Genomic DNA, 21,626 nt, shown 5'->3' with positions numbered 1-21,626 from the left:
CCTGTTGAATACATTGTTTATATACTGTATGATCACGGATAATCAATTTACTATATTGTGTATATAGAATTATGTATTACAGTACATTAATACAAAAAATCACAAGTCAATCATAATAATTCTTAAGTCATTAAATGTAATACCCAGTGCAAACACAAGGGGTCACTCTCAAACTGCTATTCCATTGAATCCCATGACCTATCTTGTCCCCAACAGAAAAATATTTAGAATTAACTTAAGTCAGAATGTGTAATCAATGACCAAGTTATTTTATTTACAGAATAATCACAAATCTGGCACAGAACAAACACATAGTTGAATATTTAGTTGTGCGATTGTTAAACAAATAAAACGTTCACAACGTTACAATTTGGCACACAGTATAGTGCAGTTTGCACACAAGACCCAGAAAAAAACAGTACTGCCAGTTTGTTTGATTGCACCGTTTCAGCTGTGGCTTTTTCTGACTACACACATTTGGCTTGATATTGTCGACAGAATCTGGGCTAATAGGACAATTGACCACCATGTCACATCCCTTAAAACACAAAACAGAAATTAATCAAATATTGACAAACGTTTTTATTAAACAATTTCTTAAGACTTGTGGACAGTTACTGTAGTTAAGAAAAGGAGCATTGCTTTGTGCTTCATATTTTCGCAAAAAATACTTTGTAGCTTTTTGGAATAATATATTGTACAATCACATTCAAGTAGATTTAAATAGAAAGGGTCGTGTATACAGTATTAGTAAAATTACATTAAAATCTGAAATTGTGTGTGTAGTTAATCTCACATAATGGGGCTGTTCAGCAGGGATGTAACAATACATCAGAGACAGTTAATTACCAATACAATTGAAAAAGAAATTGTGATGTTTTAAGTGCTTAATCTAGTTTGGACTTGTTGACTGCATGTACGGTACTCTTTTCTTTGGCATGTGGACAAAGTATAAATTTGGCTTTAGCGGTAAATGTTGTAAATGCAGCAGTGCACTGGGTAATTATCCTAGTTGGATGTTTCTGATCTTTTAGAGCGGTTTATCTGCTTTAAGTATTTTTCTGGAAAATGTTATGAAAACAATGAAAGTTTAAGCCAGTTAGCTTCTTTAGTAAAGTAGCATGCTGCATGCAGTGCACTGCTGACAATCACCAAAGCAGAGAGAAAGATGGAGAGAGGTAGACAATGTGTATGACAGAGTTGATGTACAACTCTTTGATGGCTGTGGTCAGATTACCTGCATACCTCACTATTGGTAGTTTTTATGTTATTTGATGCGACAATAAAAACAAAGTGCAATTTAGCAGACCACTGACAGAGTTATGATGATCCCAGAAGGCACTACAGGCATTGTAAACATTACATGAAACCTGGTGATATTCTTTGTTGACAGTGATCAATTGAATAAAGATAATGACTAATTTCACTCCCTGAAAGACAAACTTAAAGGCAATTAAAGGCACTGGTCAGATTCCTTCACTTAGAAAAGATTAGGTTAGGGATAGCCTATATTATTATTAATAGCCTTACCTATTTGTAAATATATAAATATTGTTGTGGAGGAGAGCATCATCAACTACAGTACGGAAGAGGCTTTTTTGATGAAACTGTAAACCAAATGCAAACCTTGTGGAATAAATTGCATTTGGGCAAGATGAACAAGTCATATTTAAACTAAGTAAGAATCTATGATTAATAGATTACCTCACAGAGATAGCAGAAACAAGACGGTCCTATTTTTCTATACCTACTCTCCTATGATTGTCTTTGAGAGCGGTGCGGATCCTCTCATATTACTACGGGTCAACCCGATGACCTACGGTCTTCCGGGTAACAAGTCCCATTGGTCAGTGGAGCGCCGTGAGCCCCTTCCCCCACCTCCGACGGTGAACCGGTCGATTCCTCGCCCGCCGCTCTCAGCCAGTCGGCCCCGACCTCCCAGCAAGGCCCTCTCAGTCACTTGATGCGATTGCGGACCAGCGAGGACTCGTCGGTGATCTCCCCAGAGCGGTCTCGCCGTCGACATGGCAGCACTAGCACCAGCAGCAGCACGAGGAGGACCAGAGCACAGACCCCCATCAGGGCGTAGGAGATCACCCAGAGGAGGGGCTCCCTCAGAGCCCCGCTGGAGCAGTCTGCCGACACGTCTGCTGCTGTGAACGGGCCTGCGATCTCTGACAGCGGCGACCCACCACTCACTAGAGACATGTCAAAAAAAGAACAACAAAATTGAGGCAGGAGAATATTTTCCTAAAACTGCAAATTGGCTTATGGAAGCTTTAATTTGTTCCACATACAACCTTCTCTCCAAGTGGGTTTTTAGATATCGGTCCAAAGTCTGTGTGAAGAATGTTTTGTGCAGATTGCTTTTACTCATCTGCCTTTTTATAGCACCACCAGGAGGCCTACTTTTGTAAAATCCCGCAAATCTTTACACAATATCTCTATAGTCCTGTGATCTTTCACAGGATTCATTTCATATTCCAATGGCTAACATTGGCTTCTAAAGTCTGCAGGATTTAACCTGACTGACATGGTGGCAGTAGTGAGTCCCTCCTCCTACCTCCATCTGGTCTCTCTCGGCAAACTAAATATAGGTTTCAATCAAGTAGTAAGTAAGTTAATCAGTTCTCCCTGGTGAGCTCATAAAAACACCTTATTTGTTCTACTTCAAAATACTGTGGCATTATGTTCATCTGTCCTGTGCATATTGTGTCACCCTCCCGTGGCCCAGTCGTTGTAATAGGATAATCGGTTCTTCCTTGGCCCATAACTAAGTTTTGTGCAAATCCATTAACTGCTCAGGTTACCATGCCAACAGACGGACAGCACAATGACAAAGGAAACAGATTATTATTATTTTTTTTACCTGTATTTATCATTCAGGCACATTTAAAGTGAAAACAATAAAGGGATCGCAGGCTTTTTGAATCAATTTAGTGGTACATTTAGAAATGTACAACACTAATTCTTATTATTTATAATAAATTGAGTGTTCACTAAAAATGTCTGAAATGTCCATGTGGTGTGTGTAACTGCATAGTGCAATAGGAGACCAAGACAAGTTTCTACTACGTTATGTAAATAAAGCACAAGGACTGGACAGAGATATTGTACCATAGCATGGTAAATGTAGACCACATGACACATCTCTGCTTGCCTGACAGGCAATCATGGCCAGACGGTGCACAGAACAATTTCTCACGCTGATGTAAAGATTCAGAGGAAACGCGTATCTAAAGGGCAGGTCTTGTACTGCAAGTCATTTCCCAATCGTATCGCAGTAATTGGATTGAATCTGTTTTTTATTTATTTACATCTATAAAAAAGAAACGCCAACGACGTGGATCAAATCACAAAAAAGACGACGCTTGTTTCCATTGTGGTCCACTCCATCTTTCCATATTTACACATTAATTGTCCTTGCCCGTAACTTGATGTGATTGCGGACCAGATAAAACTAAAACCGGGAAAGCATCAGTCTCATTTTAGCGTTTTGCTATTCAAAAATAGCAGATACACAATCCCACAGCATGTCATTTTGTGCCTTGCTGCGAGCTGCATCTATTTTTTTTTTATTATCTTTAAATTGTGAGAGAACTACTGATTTAGAAGGCATTTGTAGAATTGACATCAGGTCTTAATATGATAAGTGATAAGGTAATCACAATACACTAGTCGAACCATGACTACAGATCCCAGTCTGTGAAGACCGTTGACAAAAGAACTGTAATATACAGCTGAAACTGGGACATGTGGCTAATTGGCTTCGTCACTCTCTTCATATGCCAATGATCAGATCGACTGGTCAACCCATTGTGGGAGAAAAATGGGGATCTGACAGAATGACGGACATAGGTTCCTTCATGTTATAGTAGGATGTGTAATGCAGGCAGAAAGACTGATTAGTATCACTAGCATGAGTTTCCTGTGCTTTGCAAATGACCTGGACATATAAACGCTCACCTGCACATGTGCTGAGACCGAAGCCCACCCTCTGCTGGATGCGGTCAAACACAACGTAAAAGCCCTCCATGACGGTAGCACCGATCACCAGGCCGTTGGCTGATGCCGATAGGCCGAAGCGGAAACAGTCCATTGTGCCATCCACGTCCGTGATTGGTTGGATGTACAGCTGGGGAAGGATCCACACAGACACAGGTCAACAACATAATGTTGTCTTTCATGCGAGTATGGGCCGGCCGGCATAATTTGTAGCAGTCTGGTGGTGGTGTAAATGGAGATCTAAGAGAGAGTCTTGAGTGAGACACTGATTCAGAGCAATGTGTTGGTAGACCCAGGGCTGTCACGGTCATGACATTTTACATGCCGAAACAGTCTGCATCCTATTTTTTTTTTGTTTTTGTAATGAACCTTCATGAAAAATACAAATAGTGAAACTGGTCGGAAGTGGTTAAAGGCGTAGTGAAATGAAAAAGACGGTTTTCACACTTTTAGACCATATCCGTGGTCATCATATGGGTAGCCTACCTAACAATGGATGCCAAAAAAAATGGGCAAATTCTAATTTCTGTGTTTTTATATGAAAAGTCCATAAAAATATGTTTTTGATTACTTCCTGAAAATGAAAACGTGCTGCGTGATGACGTGTAGAGATACACATCGATAAAAGCCAATCAAAATGAAGCTCACCCGTTTAATTCCCCATATCTGCGCATCCGTCCAGCACAGCTGCTACTGATTACAGAAATCCTCTGTTTTTATTCCCATTCAAGATAACATCCAGACAGTGTATTACTCGGTTTCAACTTAATCATCACGCTAAAATATGTATCTGAAAACATTATAGGGTAGAAATAAGCCACATAACAGTAAACTGGTACAGCTGGCCAACTATCTGACTTGTAAACAAACACACACCATGCTCCTGTGTATAGCATAGCTACCGTCCCATCGCCTGAAGGGATGCAATGCTCTGATTGGGTCAGAAACCGTCTGAAACTTCAAAATAAAATGCCCACCATTTCCGTTTCCCTGCACCTTTAAAAGAGCATGGGCACCAATAGAGAGTATGCACATGCATGATTTTCCCATCGAGTGTTGGAGTTTGGAAGCGCTCGTTGGAAATCACTCAACAGTCCTGCGTACCACCCATTTCTAAATGTTACATAATGCAGGAGGCAGCAAAATGTTGTATTATTGAAAACAAGCACTTCCAAAGTCTGACAGAAAGTAGCTCATAACGTTTCTATGGTGGATTTTTATGAAACAAAAACTTTGCAGATAGAGGATAATTCAAGCTTTTCGTACAGCTGCAATGTTGGTGAGTTTAACATTGTTTAATGCAATCAGACAGGACTTTTCTGTTTGGATGAATGAGCTGTCAAGGCCAGAAAGTAGTTTATTTTCCACTCAGTGGGCGTTCCCGCATAACTTGCAGGTACGATGATGTCATGTGCATACCCTCTATAGTAATACAATAGTAAAACAATTATGCAAAATAACTACAACTAGCTCAAATAATTGTGACAGAACTAATGTTGACCGTGGGTAGATTCTAATCTAGAGAGTCTGGGGAAGTGCATGTGATGTAGTATCCAGGTACCTGGGGGAGGATGGTGATTCTGAAGGACTGGCTGGTGTTTGTGGCCCTCAGATAGATGGACAGTTTGGGGAAGAACCTCCAGGGGGTTTCCCCTTTCCCCCAGCATGCCAGCTTAGTGCCAGCCCAGAAACCTGACGAGAAGTCCTCGATCTGGGTAAGAGACACAGGCCAAGGGAAAGAGATGAGATCACAACATAAGACTTACTAAGATACAATAGTAATACCATTTCCGTTCACGTAGAAATGACTCACCATTCCAACCACCAGCACGCCATAATAATTATGCACGGTTGCTGACAATATTTACACATGTTCATATAATGAATTCAAAGATGGAAAGAAATGACAGGCAGATAAACGTAGTATGTGAACAGATGAAGGGGTAGCAGCTGACCGCTTGTTTATTTATTGATCCAAGTATACTTGAGATTAGCCTAAAATATAAAAGAACTGAAAGTATTTTGAAATAACGGATCTACAAGCTGTGAGCTTGGAGATTGGCTATTTTATGTTGTGCGAATCAATCATACAGTATAAGGCATGTGCAAAGATATGCATGAACTGTACTGTACAATATACTGTATATATATATCTTATGGAGTCGTGTCCTTGGAATAGCGAGTGTATATGCCCTGAGAATGCCTTTCTTCAGTGTCGGTGGAGAGTAGCTGTCATACCAGAGATGTACGTGTGATGGCCTCCACCACCGCATTGAAGACTTTCACAGGAAGTCGCAGCAACGTCGTGCCACTGTCAACGATGGCTTTATCCATGTTATACTGAAAGAAACAGGAGAGAAAGAGGGCGATATATATATATATATATATCTATGGTTTATGGAAACCTTGAGTAAACAAAGTTAAGGAGGAAGTTGCTTCGGTACCAAAGTGCACAAACAGGATTGGTACATTCCTTGGCTGCACAGCCTTGTTGCCCTTTTATTTCCCTGTACTGACGTTGATGATATCTCTTCAAGTAAGAATGTTCACTTGTTTTGGTCTGACTGCAGCCAATATGACCGTGAAAACTCCAAGTAGGGCTTGGCAAAAGAACAAAATCAATAGTGACCATATTGTGGGGATGATTATTGATGCTTTCAAATTAGACTTTTGATAAATAATCAGTAATACTTACTGTATACATAATACATTGGTAAAGGCAAGTCATGTAAGTTCACATCACTTCATTGCAATGCAGATTTTAAAACCAACCAACATGTCATATCACAAATTCACAATATTATGATTCAGATAGTCTCATTGCCCAGTCCAACCTTTGCAGTTCCTTACATAAGCCATTGGCAGTTTATTTTGGTATCTTCCTTTAAATCAGGGGTTTTCAACTGATTATGAACCAGGGACCACCACCCTGACTGAGAATCAACCTGGGGACCACTGTTGTGTTGGGAGGAGGGATATGGGCGTAGGGGTGAGGGGAGGAATTAACCTTCCATATTAAACTCATGATGCTGTTCATTGCAACTTATGCATGACGAGCAGTGAGCAGACATTACATTGAGTATGGGCATATGTCTTTATAATGGTGACTCAACCAGGCAATCCGGTATACCTACTTTCCCTTGAAATTCTAACTCCCTTTTCTGTAATTCTTGGCGTCCGACTTCCCAGTAACTGACAACATTGACGCGTCATCGTACGCCTACAGAATACTTTCCTACGTACTAAATGCATGGTACGTAAATACACCAAACACCTTCGATGCAAATATACAAGCTCAGGAGCTCACATGCATTGTGAGCTTGTATAGCTGCTATTTTTGTCGAATGTTTGCCTATTACGTAGATTATTCTTCATGGCATTGCTTGGTTTTATTTGATTATTTTTCAGACAGAGGCAATTTACTGGTAAATGTACTATTGAAAAGTGCTATAATATAAATGACAAAAGCATCTCAAAGTGCAAAACTCAAGTACCATTCTGGGTTTAAACTGTGAATGCTTGCATTTTGAAAGATCAAGGCGATCAGGAGAGAACCGAAGGCAAGTAGTTTACCTCTCTGCAGTCCATGTTCAGATTCTGGTCTCCCACCTCCAGCTTCAGGACCTCCACCTGGTAGTACCACTCCGCCTTTAATGGGGTGTACCACATGGGTCCACTGTACAGCGTTGGTTCAACCCCTCCCATGATCTGGGCAAGGAAAGGAAACGTGAGTTGTGTCAGTTTACTTCATTTAGTCCAGTTTATTCATCTACGAGCAGGTCGACATAATTCCCCCCAAAATCATGGCAACCACACAGTAAAAGTCCTCAGTGTTACTTTAACTCTGAGAGTTAAATGAACACTGAGGATTTTACTCAGATTATATATTCAGCGAAAAAATTAATCTGCATGTTCATTTTAGCCATAGTTGTGCTGTGAATACAACAGTGTGAAAAACCAACAAGGGTATACTTTTGGCAGAGGTAGTATACTGCACACACACACACGCGCCCACACACACACACACACACACACACACACACACCCACACACACATACAGCACCCCACTGTCCAGCCCATCTGCCTTTGTAGGTGTAACATAGCGGCGGTTTAGCAAGCTTTGGCCATTCATGTAACAGTGACAGACCTGCACTCGACAGGGGGCCATCTTAGCTTATTAGGCCCACGCTAACTAGAGTGGGCTTCCATGGGGAAACCATTATGTGAGGAAGCTGCTTGCGATCATGTTTCCAAGATGCATCACGCTGCTACGTCTCATCCACCCTGGAGTGGTTTGGACTGTCAATGCCCAGTTTACTTTGTGTGAAACAGAGCCATAGAGTAAGACAGAGTTACGACCTTGAGGGGGCAGAAAACAGCCCGGTCACGTGGTTCATGTAACACGTTTGTCACTATACTAGTGTAAACTAAGCCCATAGACTCCAAAGCATTCTGTCAACTTCCAGTTCAGGCCTTTGTCACTATTCGCCAATAGAAGTCTATGTAGAAGAGCTGCCATTGGACTGGCCCCATGAAGTGAACAGAGTTGTCTTACTCTGTCTTACTCTATGGCTCTGGTGTGAAAGTAGTACAATTAACACCACACAAGTGAATTCTACAGACATTATTAATTTACAGTATGACATTGTGGTGTTAACTTTGAGTGCATTTAAGGCATCACAATACAAAGTTCATGTACGTTCCATGTTATAGTACAAGACGAGAATAGTGCACACTGTATAAATGTATAGTGCATGGTATTGTATGCACCATTGTTGTTAAACACAAATGATATAGAGTAAACCTAGTATAGAATAACACTGTATGAAGCAGGACATAACGGGCAGTGTTTTTATGCCTCATTTCGATTGAACTGTGTGATACACAATATTCTCTCTCCTAAACGATGGAAAATGCATACTGTATTCATTTAAATTTAAAGTGCATACCTGGAAAAAACACTCCATAAATACAATGTTATTATTAACACAGTCAAGCAACTGAACTGAATGAAATAGCATCTCTTTCCTGGTACACAATGCCATAGTCTGAAATTCCGGTTTTTATTTATTCCGGTTGACAAAGCGGATGGAGGAGTTTTGCACACACATCAGAAATCATGTGAATGGCTACCACTTACTCCTCCCCCAATACCACTGAAGTGCCCTTAAGCAAGGCACTGAATCCAAACTGCTCCAGTGGAGCTTCTCAGTGGCCAACAGTATACCTCCCCTGGGTAAATAAAGGTAAAAAAAAGAAAGAAAAGAAAAAGACTATACCAGGAGGATGCCAGGAATGTTCTGAAAGTATTCTGTACAAAATCTGTACGTGAATCATGAGGTGGCCTGAATATTCATAGGAACAAAAACATCTCTGTCTTTGTTAAAGTGGAAAACCTCAAAAACTCATTCATTCATTGCTTTTCATAGTCAACCCTCCTCGTGTCCCACCCCCCAGGCGGCCCCCCCTGCTGACTACTCACAAGACTGCCCCCCGCGGGTTCGGCGGTGTTGCTCGCCGAGAGCCCAGCGCCGCACATCTGCAGGGAGAAGATGTCAGGAATCCCTATCTGTCGCACCATGGAATTGAAGAAAGGCTCCACTGAAGAGTCAGGCTGCCGAGGGAGAGAGAAACAGGCAAACAATACTACCATTATTTATCAGTGGTTAGGGATTTGTTTCCCACAGGACTGACTCTCAGTCGAGTGACTGTAAGCTAGGTCTAGTCAGACTCATAATAAACTCAAATTCACATCATTATAACACATTTATTACTCCCCGTCTCCCTCTGTGTATCTGGAATGACTGTAGGGCTGCAACAAGTACATATTCTAAACAATTATTCTACAATTTACTTTTTTTATTGACAAGCACATTTTTAAATGTATATACAGTACATTATTTTGTATATATCGACAACACAAACATTTACTAAACTGATAAGTCTATAGTAGTTTACACTTTGGCGTATGACAGTGTGTGTCATGCAAAAATATCAACACATTGCGATGCAACACGTGAGCTTGTATATCTGCTCATTTAAAATTCTAAATCGATTATTTAGAGTAATTGTTGCACCCCTAATCGGTCAGTGTAATTCTGTCTAGACAAGAGATTAGTATCATTATGATCACAGCAGATACCTTTTGGAAATATTACTCGTAACTGCTTATTTTCAGGGCGGATTTTGCAAACTTCACACTTTGCATACAATTAGGTCAATGTTTACAGATGTTCCTTTCATATATTGACACTGGGGGTTAAGTAAATTGAGAAAGCACAAACGCCCCTGAGTCCTAAAACTTGTACTACTGTATGTAGCCTACTGCATACTGTATACATGTGTGTGCAGAAGTGGGAGAAAGTAATAGAGACAGTGTGTTCTCCTTGACGAAAGGATGTTCTCTACTATCTTCCTGACCTCAAACAGCTTTTTATGTCAAGGGCCAGGGTTATGCATGTGATGCATGACTAACTGCCCTTCGGCAAGCCAAAATGAAGCACCAAGTGAGACCTCAGCAGTACAAAGTTGGTAGTGCAAGCATATCTTCCCTTCAATCGTTTAGATTTAATCGCACAGATTAGTTAGAATCAGCGCATGGGGCTATGAGTGAACGTATTTGTGTCTCAGTTGAGTTAATTCTTCCTCATTCACCACTTTGTATGCATTGTTAAGCTGGTCTCACATTTCAGGAGTAAAACAAATCATAACCGACAGAACAATGAACCACCATGCATTTCCTCCATGTTCAACAGGTTCTAATCTTCGTGGTTGCTGACCCATGTCAAGAGTCTGTCAGGCCTGAGTGTGGTAGTGCCGCATTCCAACTGCAACGCTACAGCCACCCTAGACCAAGGGTTCCCAAACTTCTCATGCCACGACCCCCCAAAATAGCCATATATGAACTGGGGACACCCCACTCTGACAAGCACTTGGAATTGTAGGCATTACATTTAGTTTCAGGCTAGCACAATGTCATCTTTCTAATGGACACAAATATTATTCACTGGTGTTGGATATCAGGCCAATACCATGCAAAGAATCTGTTTATATGGCATTTTGAATATGCTTGTGCCGAGGTACACATTAATTGAACTGTATAGTTGCATGAAAGCAAAATGTGTTCTTATCGGTTAATGATTAATAACCCATTAATAACAAGTTTTGATTAACGATCGTGGCGCATTTTATTCAACCCCATTTTCAGCAGCTCCTTGACAAACTTTTTTTTTCCCCCAAGTAAGCACTAAGCAGGGAACAACACCTGAATAAGCAAATATAACCCAATCAAAGCACGGTTTCTCTTACCCGTGCCAGCAGGGGATAAGCCAGACCCAAGATGCCTTGCCAGTTGACTCCAGGCAAGAAGAAGCCATCAGAGGCCAGGATGGCAGCTATGTTGATGGTGAAGGTCCCATTTGGGCCTTTGGGCATTGTGACACGGTCAGTGCCCAGCTCGCCCTCCCAGTCTCCCTGGGTGTACTTGACAGCCACTGCCCGCTGAGTAGATTGGTAGGTGCTAGAGCTACACAGACAAGGTGCAGAAGAACATTTTATTCATTCTACTCATGCAAAGGAGATTTACACAAATTGGTTAAAATAGGACTTGTTAAGTGTTGTAAATCTTTATTTATTTTTATAGTTAGTTGGTGTTAATAGCTCAATTCCGATAGAAATCATTGCTATAGACTCAGAGTGTTTGTTCAGTAACGGGTCTCCCCGTCTCTTTATTGGAAATAGAAAATACATTCTCAGGTCACGACACCAATTCTATCCAATCAGGAGAGGGGACTCATACAGGATATAGAAGATAAACGATTGTAACTGGAACACTATGAAATGTAAGCTGATAAATGATCTTTCTCCGGATTTGATAAAATTGGTATGCCGACCTGAGAATGTATTTTCTGCTTAATAAATAGATAGTCAAATGGGGAGGCCCCTGTTACTGAACAGCCACTCTACATAAATGATTACTATATTGGAATAAATATGAAATTGCAAAGGTTATTCTTTATAACTTTTGACCAATTTATTGTTTATCCATTTTTTTATCCCATGACTTTTGTAACCCAGTGTAAATTTTCTAACGTAATGTGATCCTGGGCGCTACACTCCCTCTGCCAATCTGGGGAGAACGGACTGACCTCATGCTTCCTTCAATGCATGAGGAGTCCAAGCCACCGTGCCCCCAATTTGACCTGCTTTTTGTAGCCACTTGTAAGTGATCTCATTGGACTCAGTTTAAAGTCCTTGTCCTTCATTGGTGTTACTAGCCGATTGGTTGATTTTTGGCAGTTCCTATTTTTTGCAATAACTTTTGACCGGTTTGTCGTACAGACTTATGAGTCACATCAATGGACTTGATTTTAAGTCCTTGTCCTTGGTTTAACTTAGCTGGTGTTACCCTCTTCTGACCGGTCAATATTTCATGGATTCTATATTTTTCCATAACTTTTGAACAGTTTGTCACTAGAGTTACTTATCTCTGTTTGGTCGATATTTGCCCCTAATGTGGACAGGGATACGAGGGCCCAGACATTGCTAATTGTAGCTTTGATGTATTACCGTACTTATTAGGCATAGGCATATCATTATTTAGCAAAAACATATCACACCACCTTCAAGACAACCAAGAGATTCTCTGAGGAAAACCCCCCAAAAAGAAGAAATTTGCCTAGCTAGGCGTTTGCAGCATTGGAGCATTATACAAGCTAATTCCAGCCACTCACAGTGCAATGTTGAAGTAATGTGTAATGAAGGGGTGTGAAGCTGCAGCCACAGCAAAGTTACTGCTGCCAGTATCCACCAGGATATTAAGCTGAAAAACATAAGGCAAAGTTTGCTTTATCAGTCATGCAGGTTCATGATGCTAGAAGCTGAAACTGTCAACACCCAAACCTTGTGAACTCTTGACAGCTCACAATATGGAAAATAATGACACACATCATGCAATTCATTGAACAATGAAGTATATAGGCCGGGGTTAAGTGGTTAAGGCGTTAACTTTTAACTTTCAAAGGCAAAGTGCATAAGACAAATAAATCAAAGGGAATTTTAAATTCCATTAGATTTTAATTTCTGTACTACTACTACTACAAATGTTAAAGGAGCACGTCACCAATTTTCATCCTCATGTTCACGTTCATATACAGTAACTGGTCCTAACTCATGCTCATATGGTACAATTTTGTACACACAATCTGCGTCCCATAGTTGGGCTATGGACAGTTCAGAGACCTGCCTAGGCCGACATCATCAATGGGGATTCCGAGCTAATAGAAACCACAATTTTTGTAATGTTTGCATGCAAATAAAAGCAACTGTTGCATTAAGTTATTTTAAATTTGTGTCAATCACTGGAAAGAGCAAGCATGTTTCTGAATTGTCCACAGACCTCCTCTAAGACAGACTTAATAGACACAAATGAACACATTTTGTGCCCAAGACGTCCACAGACGGTGCCCAGGACGTCTGTGGACGTCTTTGATTTTTTTTTGTGATTTTCATACAAAATAAGAATAAATTACAAAAATAACATTGGGCACCCTGGGTCACTATTTTGAAAGTGTTGTGTGGGCAGTGGCACACAAAGCATATGAGAATGACTACCGGTAATTAATTAATGATAAGCAATTATAAGGCAATAGGTTAAACATGGGTGAAGTGGTACTTTATTTAGATACTTTCGATAAATGCTAGGTTTGATAATTACCTGGTAATCTAGTGTCTTAGTTTGAGGCACAACATTTTGCTCTTTACAAGTTTACATGCTACAGTACATATTTGCCCTGTCATTTGTTGACCAAGGTTCATGTGTATTTGCTATGTTGCTCTGGATAAATGCCTAAATTGTAAACCGATTAAAAGGGGTGCTTGAATTCAGTAAGCTACAGTATGTGACAAACTCTGGACATGTTCCTAGAAGAATGAATGTCCTGTCCCGGAATGTGTCACATGTGTGTGTACTGTGTAGAGGACTGAGTATGGTAAGCTTAAGTAGTTGAGATGATATCTTGAAGGCATCATGTCAATGAGGGTGTGAACTAATAAGCTGCCAGACCTCTGTCACCTCTGTTACAAGTTACAACCACTTGCTGCATGAAGGTCATTACTAAACATTCCTCACCATTAAGGTGGTGGTGAGGTAGCGTCAAATCAACTAATGCTCTACAGAGTTTTGCTAACTCAAAACAGAAGACGTTTATTTATCAGTCCAGGAAAGCTTTAAATTGTATTAGCCATGATTACCCCGCTCTTAAGGTGTTTATGGGACAAGTTAAGTAAAGTAACAACTTTACTTAACTTGCACGATCTTTTTCTACTCAGTCTGTGTCTCATAGGACGGCTGTGGGCAGTTTAGAAACTGTCTTCCAGTGACATCAAGTCACATCATCATTAGGCAGATTATTTTTTTTAACAAGATTTTTTTTACAAAAATTTAGATTTTCATTATCGTGAGAACGATGGCTTCCATTTTCGCATTGCAACTTTTCAGGACTAGAAAGCCTGCATTTTTTATTAGCTTGTATTCCCCATCGATGATGTCACTGGAAGACGGTTTCTGAACTGCCCACAGCCCTCCTATGAGACACAGACCGAGTAGAAAATAATTGCGCCATTTTTTCATGATTATTAGTGAGGACCTATTATATGAAAATAGGTTGAAAAGTGGTGAAGTGGTCCTTTAACAAGTGTGGTTCTGGCATTCTTTCACCACTGTACCTTCTGTGTTCACCTCTTCTGGGATGGAATACAAATACAAATCTTCAAATTTGTTTCAATTTTACAGAAAGGCATCAATAACATGGCTGACATCCAAATAATTGCAGTAGCAGTGGAGACGTAGGCGACCTTAGGAGACCTTAGTCATGAACCAAGTAACCAAACTGAATTAATTGCTTATGGATAGAAAGCCATTCAATACACTAACTAAGCCATGCCCAGTGCAAACAGTTCAAGGTGCAATAACTTCTTCCTCATTCTTGTGTTCTCTTTTTAAAAGACCGGATGAGCAGGAAGGATTGATATCCTGTATGTAAGCAGACTACGCACATTAACTGAAATACAATCATGGTAGCCTGGTAGCCATGCAACACCGTCATAACAAGAAAATAATGTTCATTCCTTAATGCTTCATTGAACACAGCCCTTCTGCTTTTCTACAGTATGAGCAATGAGGAATTACTCGTCATTATCACCGTTATGCTTTCTAATAGTTTTTCTATTCACAAACATAATGGTTTTGTCCCATTGTCAGCATTGTCAGACCTTTCTAACTGGCCATGGGAAGCCCTAGTTGGCTCTTCCCTGGGATTAAGGCTTATCAGTTCCTCCTCATTGGGCTGGCCCTGGCACCATCCTGTTGGCCGTGAAATCAAAAAGACCCAGCACCGCAGATGGCATCACTCCACCCACACAAGGAAAGAACCGGCCAAACTAAACCTGCAAGTTTTGACATTTAACTGTAGCCTATTGCTGGAAGAAAACTGGGGACATTTCCATTCATATTTGAGTTTACATTGCAATGGTCTGATTCAGTGTATGAATCTCTTTATTTACCAAATAAGCTCTATACATGTATATACTTTGTCAAACAATGAATAGCGGGGGAATAACTGCTCATAATAACTCGTCATGAATCACGATGTGATGCATTGTGGGCTTGTAGATCTGCTTTTCTCTGAGAGATTAAAACAACAATTTCCTAAAATGTCATTCCAAAAATAGATAAATTAAAAGTAGTCTATGGAAAAAGGAAGCAGTTAGGCTAATGGACTCTGGATTAAGTTTAGACATACTGCACTATAGAGCGGCGCAATCCCTCCCCCTTTCAGAACAACGAACGGCCCAGGAAATGAAAACGCAATGCATTTCCCCATAGGCAGTTTTTATTTAATTTATTTAAAGACTACTTTCTAATTCTTTGTTTGGCCCGAAATATTGTGTGTGTTGTCATGATTTGTCACGACAAGAGTTGGCTTCGTACGACGCTTAAAAGATCTTTAAATAAATTAAATAAAAACTGCCTATGGGGAAATGCATTGCGTTTTCATTTCCTGGGCCGTTCGTTGTTCTGAAAGGGGGAGGGACTGCGCCGCTCTATTATGTACTACATTCACATAGGTTAAAGGGAGGGGTTTTGTGTGTGATCTGACTGATCTATTTATCCACTCCGCGACCAACACAGTCTCACTTTCTTTCCAGATATGCACCAAAACACTCGTCATTTCATTAAGTCACAACTCGCTCAAATCTGAAGCATTTAAAAAAACAAGTGCTGTGTAATCTATGGAGTTCGAGCTTTCATTTGGTATATAGATTGTGAGTAACTTCTTTGACCATTAAGCACAATGGACACAAGGAATTGACACTGCTGATTATAGGAAAATTACAATCTCTGAGCTGTGAATGTTCTGCAACATGCGTCAAGCCAAGGCAGCTCCAACTCAGAGCGCATTCTTGCATTATTTTATATCAAATGGGATTCGCATTACGGGTGGTTTGAGGAGGCGCTTTCCATTGTCCTAAACCTGTGTGCATAAGATAGCAATTATAGGGAAAGTGCATCAACACGTACGCCTAGAGACACACCTCCACCCGCAAATAAAGGTGTCGGCATACTGTACAGTGGGTATAGTGGCCACAAGCCCGCAACGCTAGATACCATTTACGCATAGTGGAAGCTCCTAAATGCGTAATTCACGGATAATAGTTAATGCTTGCCCACTGTGTCTTAGAAGGTGTGAACAGTTCAGAAACATGCAGCCTACCAGTGGTTTGGTTATTTCAAACAAGATTTTTTTCCCCTCTATTTTTATTGATGCATTTCAGTATGCTAACTTACCAGGAAGTTATAGTGAATATGATCACGGAAGGTTTTGTTCTTTTCATTGTACCAAAAATCATCATCTAAAAGATTTGTTCAACAACCTACAGTATTCAGTGCTTGCCTGCCTATCCCACTCACTGAACTGGAACACAGTGCAACTCATTCAACTAGTACACAAAGAAAGGTCATTCACTGGATATATTATGCTGGATATTATCATTGAGTGAGAAAGCTTGCCTCCTGAAGTTCAGTGAACAAGATGATTAGTCGTTCTCGTTCATTGACTCAAGTCATTTTGTTCGTATACACCAGAGGTTCCCAACCACTGGTACGCAGACCTAACTTTGTTTTATTCATCCTATCCATGTTGGTATATCATTGGCCATTTAGGTCAATTATATAACATTATGTTGTGATATAAGAAATATAGCAGCGTGGCTACTGTACTTGAGGCCAGTCAACCGTTTTCTGTGTTTTGGTACGGTGATGCAAACCCCCGCCCCCCCCCCATGCCGGTCTGCAAACATTTTATGAAGCCGGTCCATATGGTTTTAGAAAGGTTGGGAACCCCTGCACAGTCAGTGAGTGGGGATACACTCAGTCAGTGAGTGGGGATACACTCAGTCAGTGATCACAATCAAGAGCTCAACTGAGTGAGAAATATGGAGATCTTCATCTTTTTTTCCTTTTTTTAAGTCATTAGTTAATTTTGTTCACCTAAATGAATAGTTCATTTGAATAAACTGTTTGTGAACTGGCAGTGGATCAGAGGCAGCGGCATGCATCTGGTACCCGTTTGTACCAATTAGCAGATGTGAGATGTTCCAGCCGACACCTCAGCCTAGCTAACAGATGTGACAATTAGTGGCTCGTTTGAATAGCGCCTCATTTAACACCAAAGCTCTGTAATCACATCACTGCCGACATTAAGAGTTTTGTCACATTTTCATGCCACCAAATCAGTGATGTAGGCTACTGGCTCGGTTTACGTTTTTTTCCACATTTGCTGTGGAAAGCGAAAACAACTAATTTAGTCATTTTTCACTTATTTGTGTACTCATGTAATCAGTTATCCAATTCAGCTGTGCTTTTGTGAGTCGGTTCAAACCTTTGTCTGGTACTGTCATACAAATGTATGAAGTGTGATGCACCCCCTCTACTGCTTGACTCGTATTCTCTTTTAGTATAGTAGCCATGTCATGATTGTTTTATATAAAAGGGGATATTTGATGCAGCCAACATAAGTCAAACAAACTACACACCAGAAAACCATCAGTCCTGCCGCACTGTCGACAGCCCCACAAGATGACATGGGAAATGCAACCATCTGAAGTCTCCACGAGTCCACTTGTGTTGGCTACGACACATTATGAAGCTCATGTGTGACTGCCCTCATGCTTGCTAAACCACTGTCTTCTTTAACTTTTTTTTTGAGCGGTGCACACCATCTCCAATGAATAGCTTTGTGTGTCCCTTTGTATGTCCCTATGGGTGTTTGCAGTACGACTTATTGACCCTTCTGCTTACAGAGTATGACCTACTGACCCCTGCAGCTGCTGCTGAGTGGGGTGGCATTCCAGGAAGGAGTCATTAAAACCCTTACACACACACACACACACACACACACTAAAAGTATAGTTGCACCGCTCACAGTTCACACGGGTATGTTTTCTTTTTTATGTGTGCATTTGTGTGTGCCCAGTGCCCACCCGTGACGGCATGTGGCAGTCCAGTATGTGGACTGTTTACTATGGTACGTACATAGTGGGTGTCCCCCAGGTGCCCCTCACTTCTCAGTTTGTATTGTTCATATCAACAGCAGTTATACAGATATGCAGAGAGAGAGAGAGAGAGAGAGAGAGTGTGAGAGAGAGAGAGAGAGAGAGAGAGAGAGAGAGAGAGAGCTATAAACATGTTTGGGTCATCTTGGCAGGTATCTAGTATCTAGACCAGCAGAACTTGAGTGTTAATTTAACTCGACAGTGAAAACTAGACACTTACATGTCCATTTAAAGTTCATTACCACTCAGTCAGGATTTACAGTACACAAGTTTGTTGCACATTCTTCTCCCAGGCAGGGCAAGTAAAGTACTGTAGCAGTCCATGTCACTGCTACAGTACTTTACTTGCCCTGCCTGGGAGAAGAATGTGCAACAAACTTGAAGAAAGAGCCAGGGATCACATTAGGCTAGAAGTTCTAATCTGTGCAATCCAACCGTCTACAGAGCAGTGGAATTTATGTCTTTTATGTTTGACTACCAACATTAAACCGTTACAGCCTAGCCGTTCTCTACTTTAACAGATTATTATTATTTTTAGATGGTTATCCCTTTTACAAATGAATTTAGCTCCGTTAACTTATATCCTATGTTATAGGGAGGAATGTTTCCTATACCCATTTCACTCATTTCTTTATTTACCACTATTATGGGTGTAGTTCCAATGAGCCACAGACAAATAGGTAGTTTGACAAAGGTCTGGTCCTGTGTTGTGTGAAGAACGTGGAAATACGGTAACTACAGTACTCTCTCACTTTGGCGCCTCATAATAATCCCAGTCAGCTGCCTATAGCCATTGAAGCAAGCAACTGGTTCTCACAAGCTGCCTGCATGCATCATGTGAGTTCATGTGAGTGTGGGCTTATTCTGCCTAGTGCCTACACATCCCATGGCTTGTTTGCAACCAAAGCTCTATAGTAGCTTGGCTTCCTTCCTTGCTGCATCCTGCACTGTAAACAGAAACAAGTTAAACGCAAGATAGCAATAACGAAAGAATGTGCTGATGAGTTCTACTGTATTTATTATAAAGTGATGTCATCTCCATTAAGGTCATAACCTAACCAATTTGGACTGGCCAGTTCATGTCCTGCAGGTAAACAAACCCCCCACCTCCTCTGGATCACATGCTGAAGAAAATAAATTCCCTTCTTCAGACAGAAGAGACAGGGAGGGGATCGGTCGTCTATGGTTAAGATTGAAGTACAATATGTGACCTTTTGGGAGTAAAAGAATAATCTGTTTCGTGTCTCCCAAAACAAGTAATGAAGCATACATGTAGTCAACACTACATTACAAATACAATACCTTTTGGCCAGGAGTACCAAGTGACATCTCTATGTAGTAGCCCCGTCCAGAGTCACCTTGCAAGTTGTTGACCAAGTCCAAAAAGTTCACTAGACCAGCTGGATCAGAGGCCAAGGAGAGGGCATCTCCACCAGAGGTTTTTTGCATATCTTGGAGAGGTGACAAGTCCAATTCCAGGGAGGAATTGAACCTCCCTGAGTATATTTTAAGTGGAATTGAATAGTAACATTTGCACATCCCAAAGCAGAAACTAAAAACAAATGCCCTGAGGAGACCAGCATTGCTGATGCTGAGTGCCATATTTTTCGTTTTTAATCAACTCCTCAGGGAGAGTTTAGACCTCTGACAGAAATTCCAACTCCCCGTAGCAAGTTTGCTCCTTATTAGTTTCCAGCACAGCCATCATAAAAACTCCTCTTTCACTGTGGTCGTCATCGTGAACACGCAGTCTTTCAGTTGTCAAGGATGAGTAACGCAGCAAGCATCCATTGTTACAAAGTAAAAACACAAAAAGACGTCGTTCGCGTAGTCGCGTATAGCATTCTCATTTCTCACTCTGACTCTTGGCAGACTGGCAGTTGCCAGTTGGCACTACAGCTTTGTCGTTAACTTGGCGTTCGAACTTCGTCAGCCGTACAAGTAAACGTTTTACTTCCGACCGGCGTACTTCAAAATAAGGGTGTAGATTATTTCCCCAATAGAACCTTATTTTTTACAGTCTATGATTAAAACACAGCCACAGGATTTTTGAGTGTCCCTCCTATATACAGGTTTAATGTTTGTTTTTAGTTCAATGTTCGTTTTACATCATTATGTTGTATGATGATAAGAGGGGCGCTCTTACCATCTTACAACATAATGGGTGTGATTTAAATAAATAAATAAATTAGAAGGCTTTTTGAGGGGCGCTATAGCCCCTCCTATAGCCTATACAGCTTTTTGTCCTAGTAAGTACGGTATTACAAAGTATTACAAATGATTTTATTGTTCTGTCCACAGACCGGAAGTTGGATGCTTTCTAAAGAGTAGATGACGAAACCCAACTTCCTGGATGACTGATGACCATATGAACACAATGACAACATGAACATCATCACAGACTCACACACGTGTTTTGGGAAGCTGTGCATAGTTTTGGTGAGTTTTCACCCACTCCCAAAAAACAAGTAAGTCCCACCTCTTCAGGGTAGTGTATGATTTGAGGTTGCTCTTGTTTGTTTGTTTGTTTGTTTGTTTGCGTGTGTGCGTGTGTGCGTGTGTGTGTGTGTGTGTGTGTGTGTGTGTGTGTGTGTGTGTGTGTGTGTGTGTGTGTGTGTGTGTGTGTGTGTGTGTGTGTGTGTGTGTGTGTGTGTGTGTGTGTGTGTGTGCGTGTGTGTGTGTGTGTGTGTGTCCACAAGCAGCTAGAATGGTTTCAAAGTGTTTTTGTAAAACATAACATTTTTGTAGCTTGATGTGGCCCCCTACTGTATGTATTCTGATGGGAGACCAGTGTTTGTGCCAAGTTTGGTGCAGATGCATTGCTATCCACAAGAGGGCATACCATGCCATTAATATACTATACTGTACATTCAGTGATCTAATCAGAAAGCACTGTAGCATAGCCTATGAGTGAGCAAATTGGTCCTTTGATGAGAGACAACGGCTTTAAAGTTGGCAGTGCAAAGCTCCTTTACCAGGACATTGGTTCCTAATTGTAACCGATCTA

General features: G+C 40.9%; 2 protein-coding genes across 2 annotated transcripts in view; both read right to left on the bottom strand.

Moving 5' to 3' along the window:
- npat (nuclear protein, ataxia-telangiectasia locus) overlaps positions 1-21,626 on the bottom strand; it is a 231,620-nt gene that overhangs the window by 92,992 nt on the left and 117,002 nt on the right. The gene's annotated exons all lie outside the window — the stretch shown is intronic.
- bace2 (beta-secretase 2) lies at positions 4-20,524 on the bottom strand. The gene is made up of 9 exons (XM_083773918.1): positions 19,922-20,524; positions 12,739-12,827; positions 11,315-11,531; positions 9,489-9,620; positions 7,579-7,713; positions 6,244-6,345; positions 5,567-5,716; positions 3,967-4,135; positions 4-2,198 (listed from the first exon to the last, which is right to left on the bottom strand). The coding sequence occupies exons 1-9, from the start codon at positions 20,219-20,221 to the stop codon at positions 1,957-1,959; spliced, it is 1,536 nt and encodes a 511-aa protein (XP_083630044.1). The 5' UTR covers positions 20,222-20,524; the 3' UTR covers positions 4-1,956.

Source organism: Protomyctophum parallelum (genome assembly GCF_964188405.1).
Source record: "Protomyctophum parallelum genome assembly, chromosome: 9".
NCBI lineage: Eukaryota > Metazoa > Chordata > Actinopteri > Myctophiformes > Myctophidae > Protomyctophum > Protomyctophum parallelum.
The sequence above is the reverse complement of the archived record's forward strand: the minus strand, read 5'-3'. Positions and strand labels throughout refer to the sequence as shown.

What these genes read in the sequence shown, in the direction of transcription:
- bace2 (XM_083773918.1), bottom strand. Translation starts at nt 20,221, where the DNA reads ATGGCACTCAGCATCAGCAATGCTGGTCTCCTCAGGGCATTTGTTTTT. An exon ending in CATTACTTCAACATTGCACT is followed by an intron (nt 11,532 to 12,738) that starts GTGAGTGGCTGG and finishes TTGTCTGTGTAG; the next exon opens with CTCTAGCACCTACCAATCTA. An exon ending in CCATCACACGTACATCTCTG is followed by an intron (nt 5,717 to 6,243) that starts GTATGACAGCTA and finishes TCTCTTACCCAG; the next exon opens with ATCGAGGACTTCTCGTCAGG.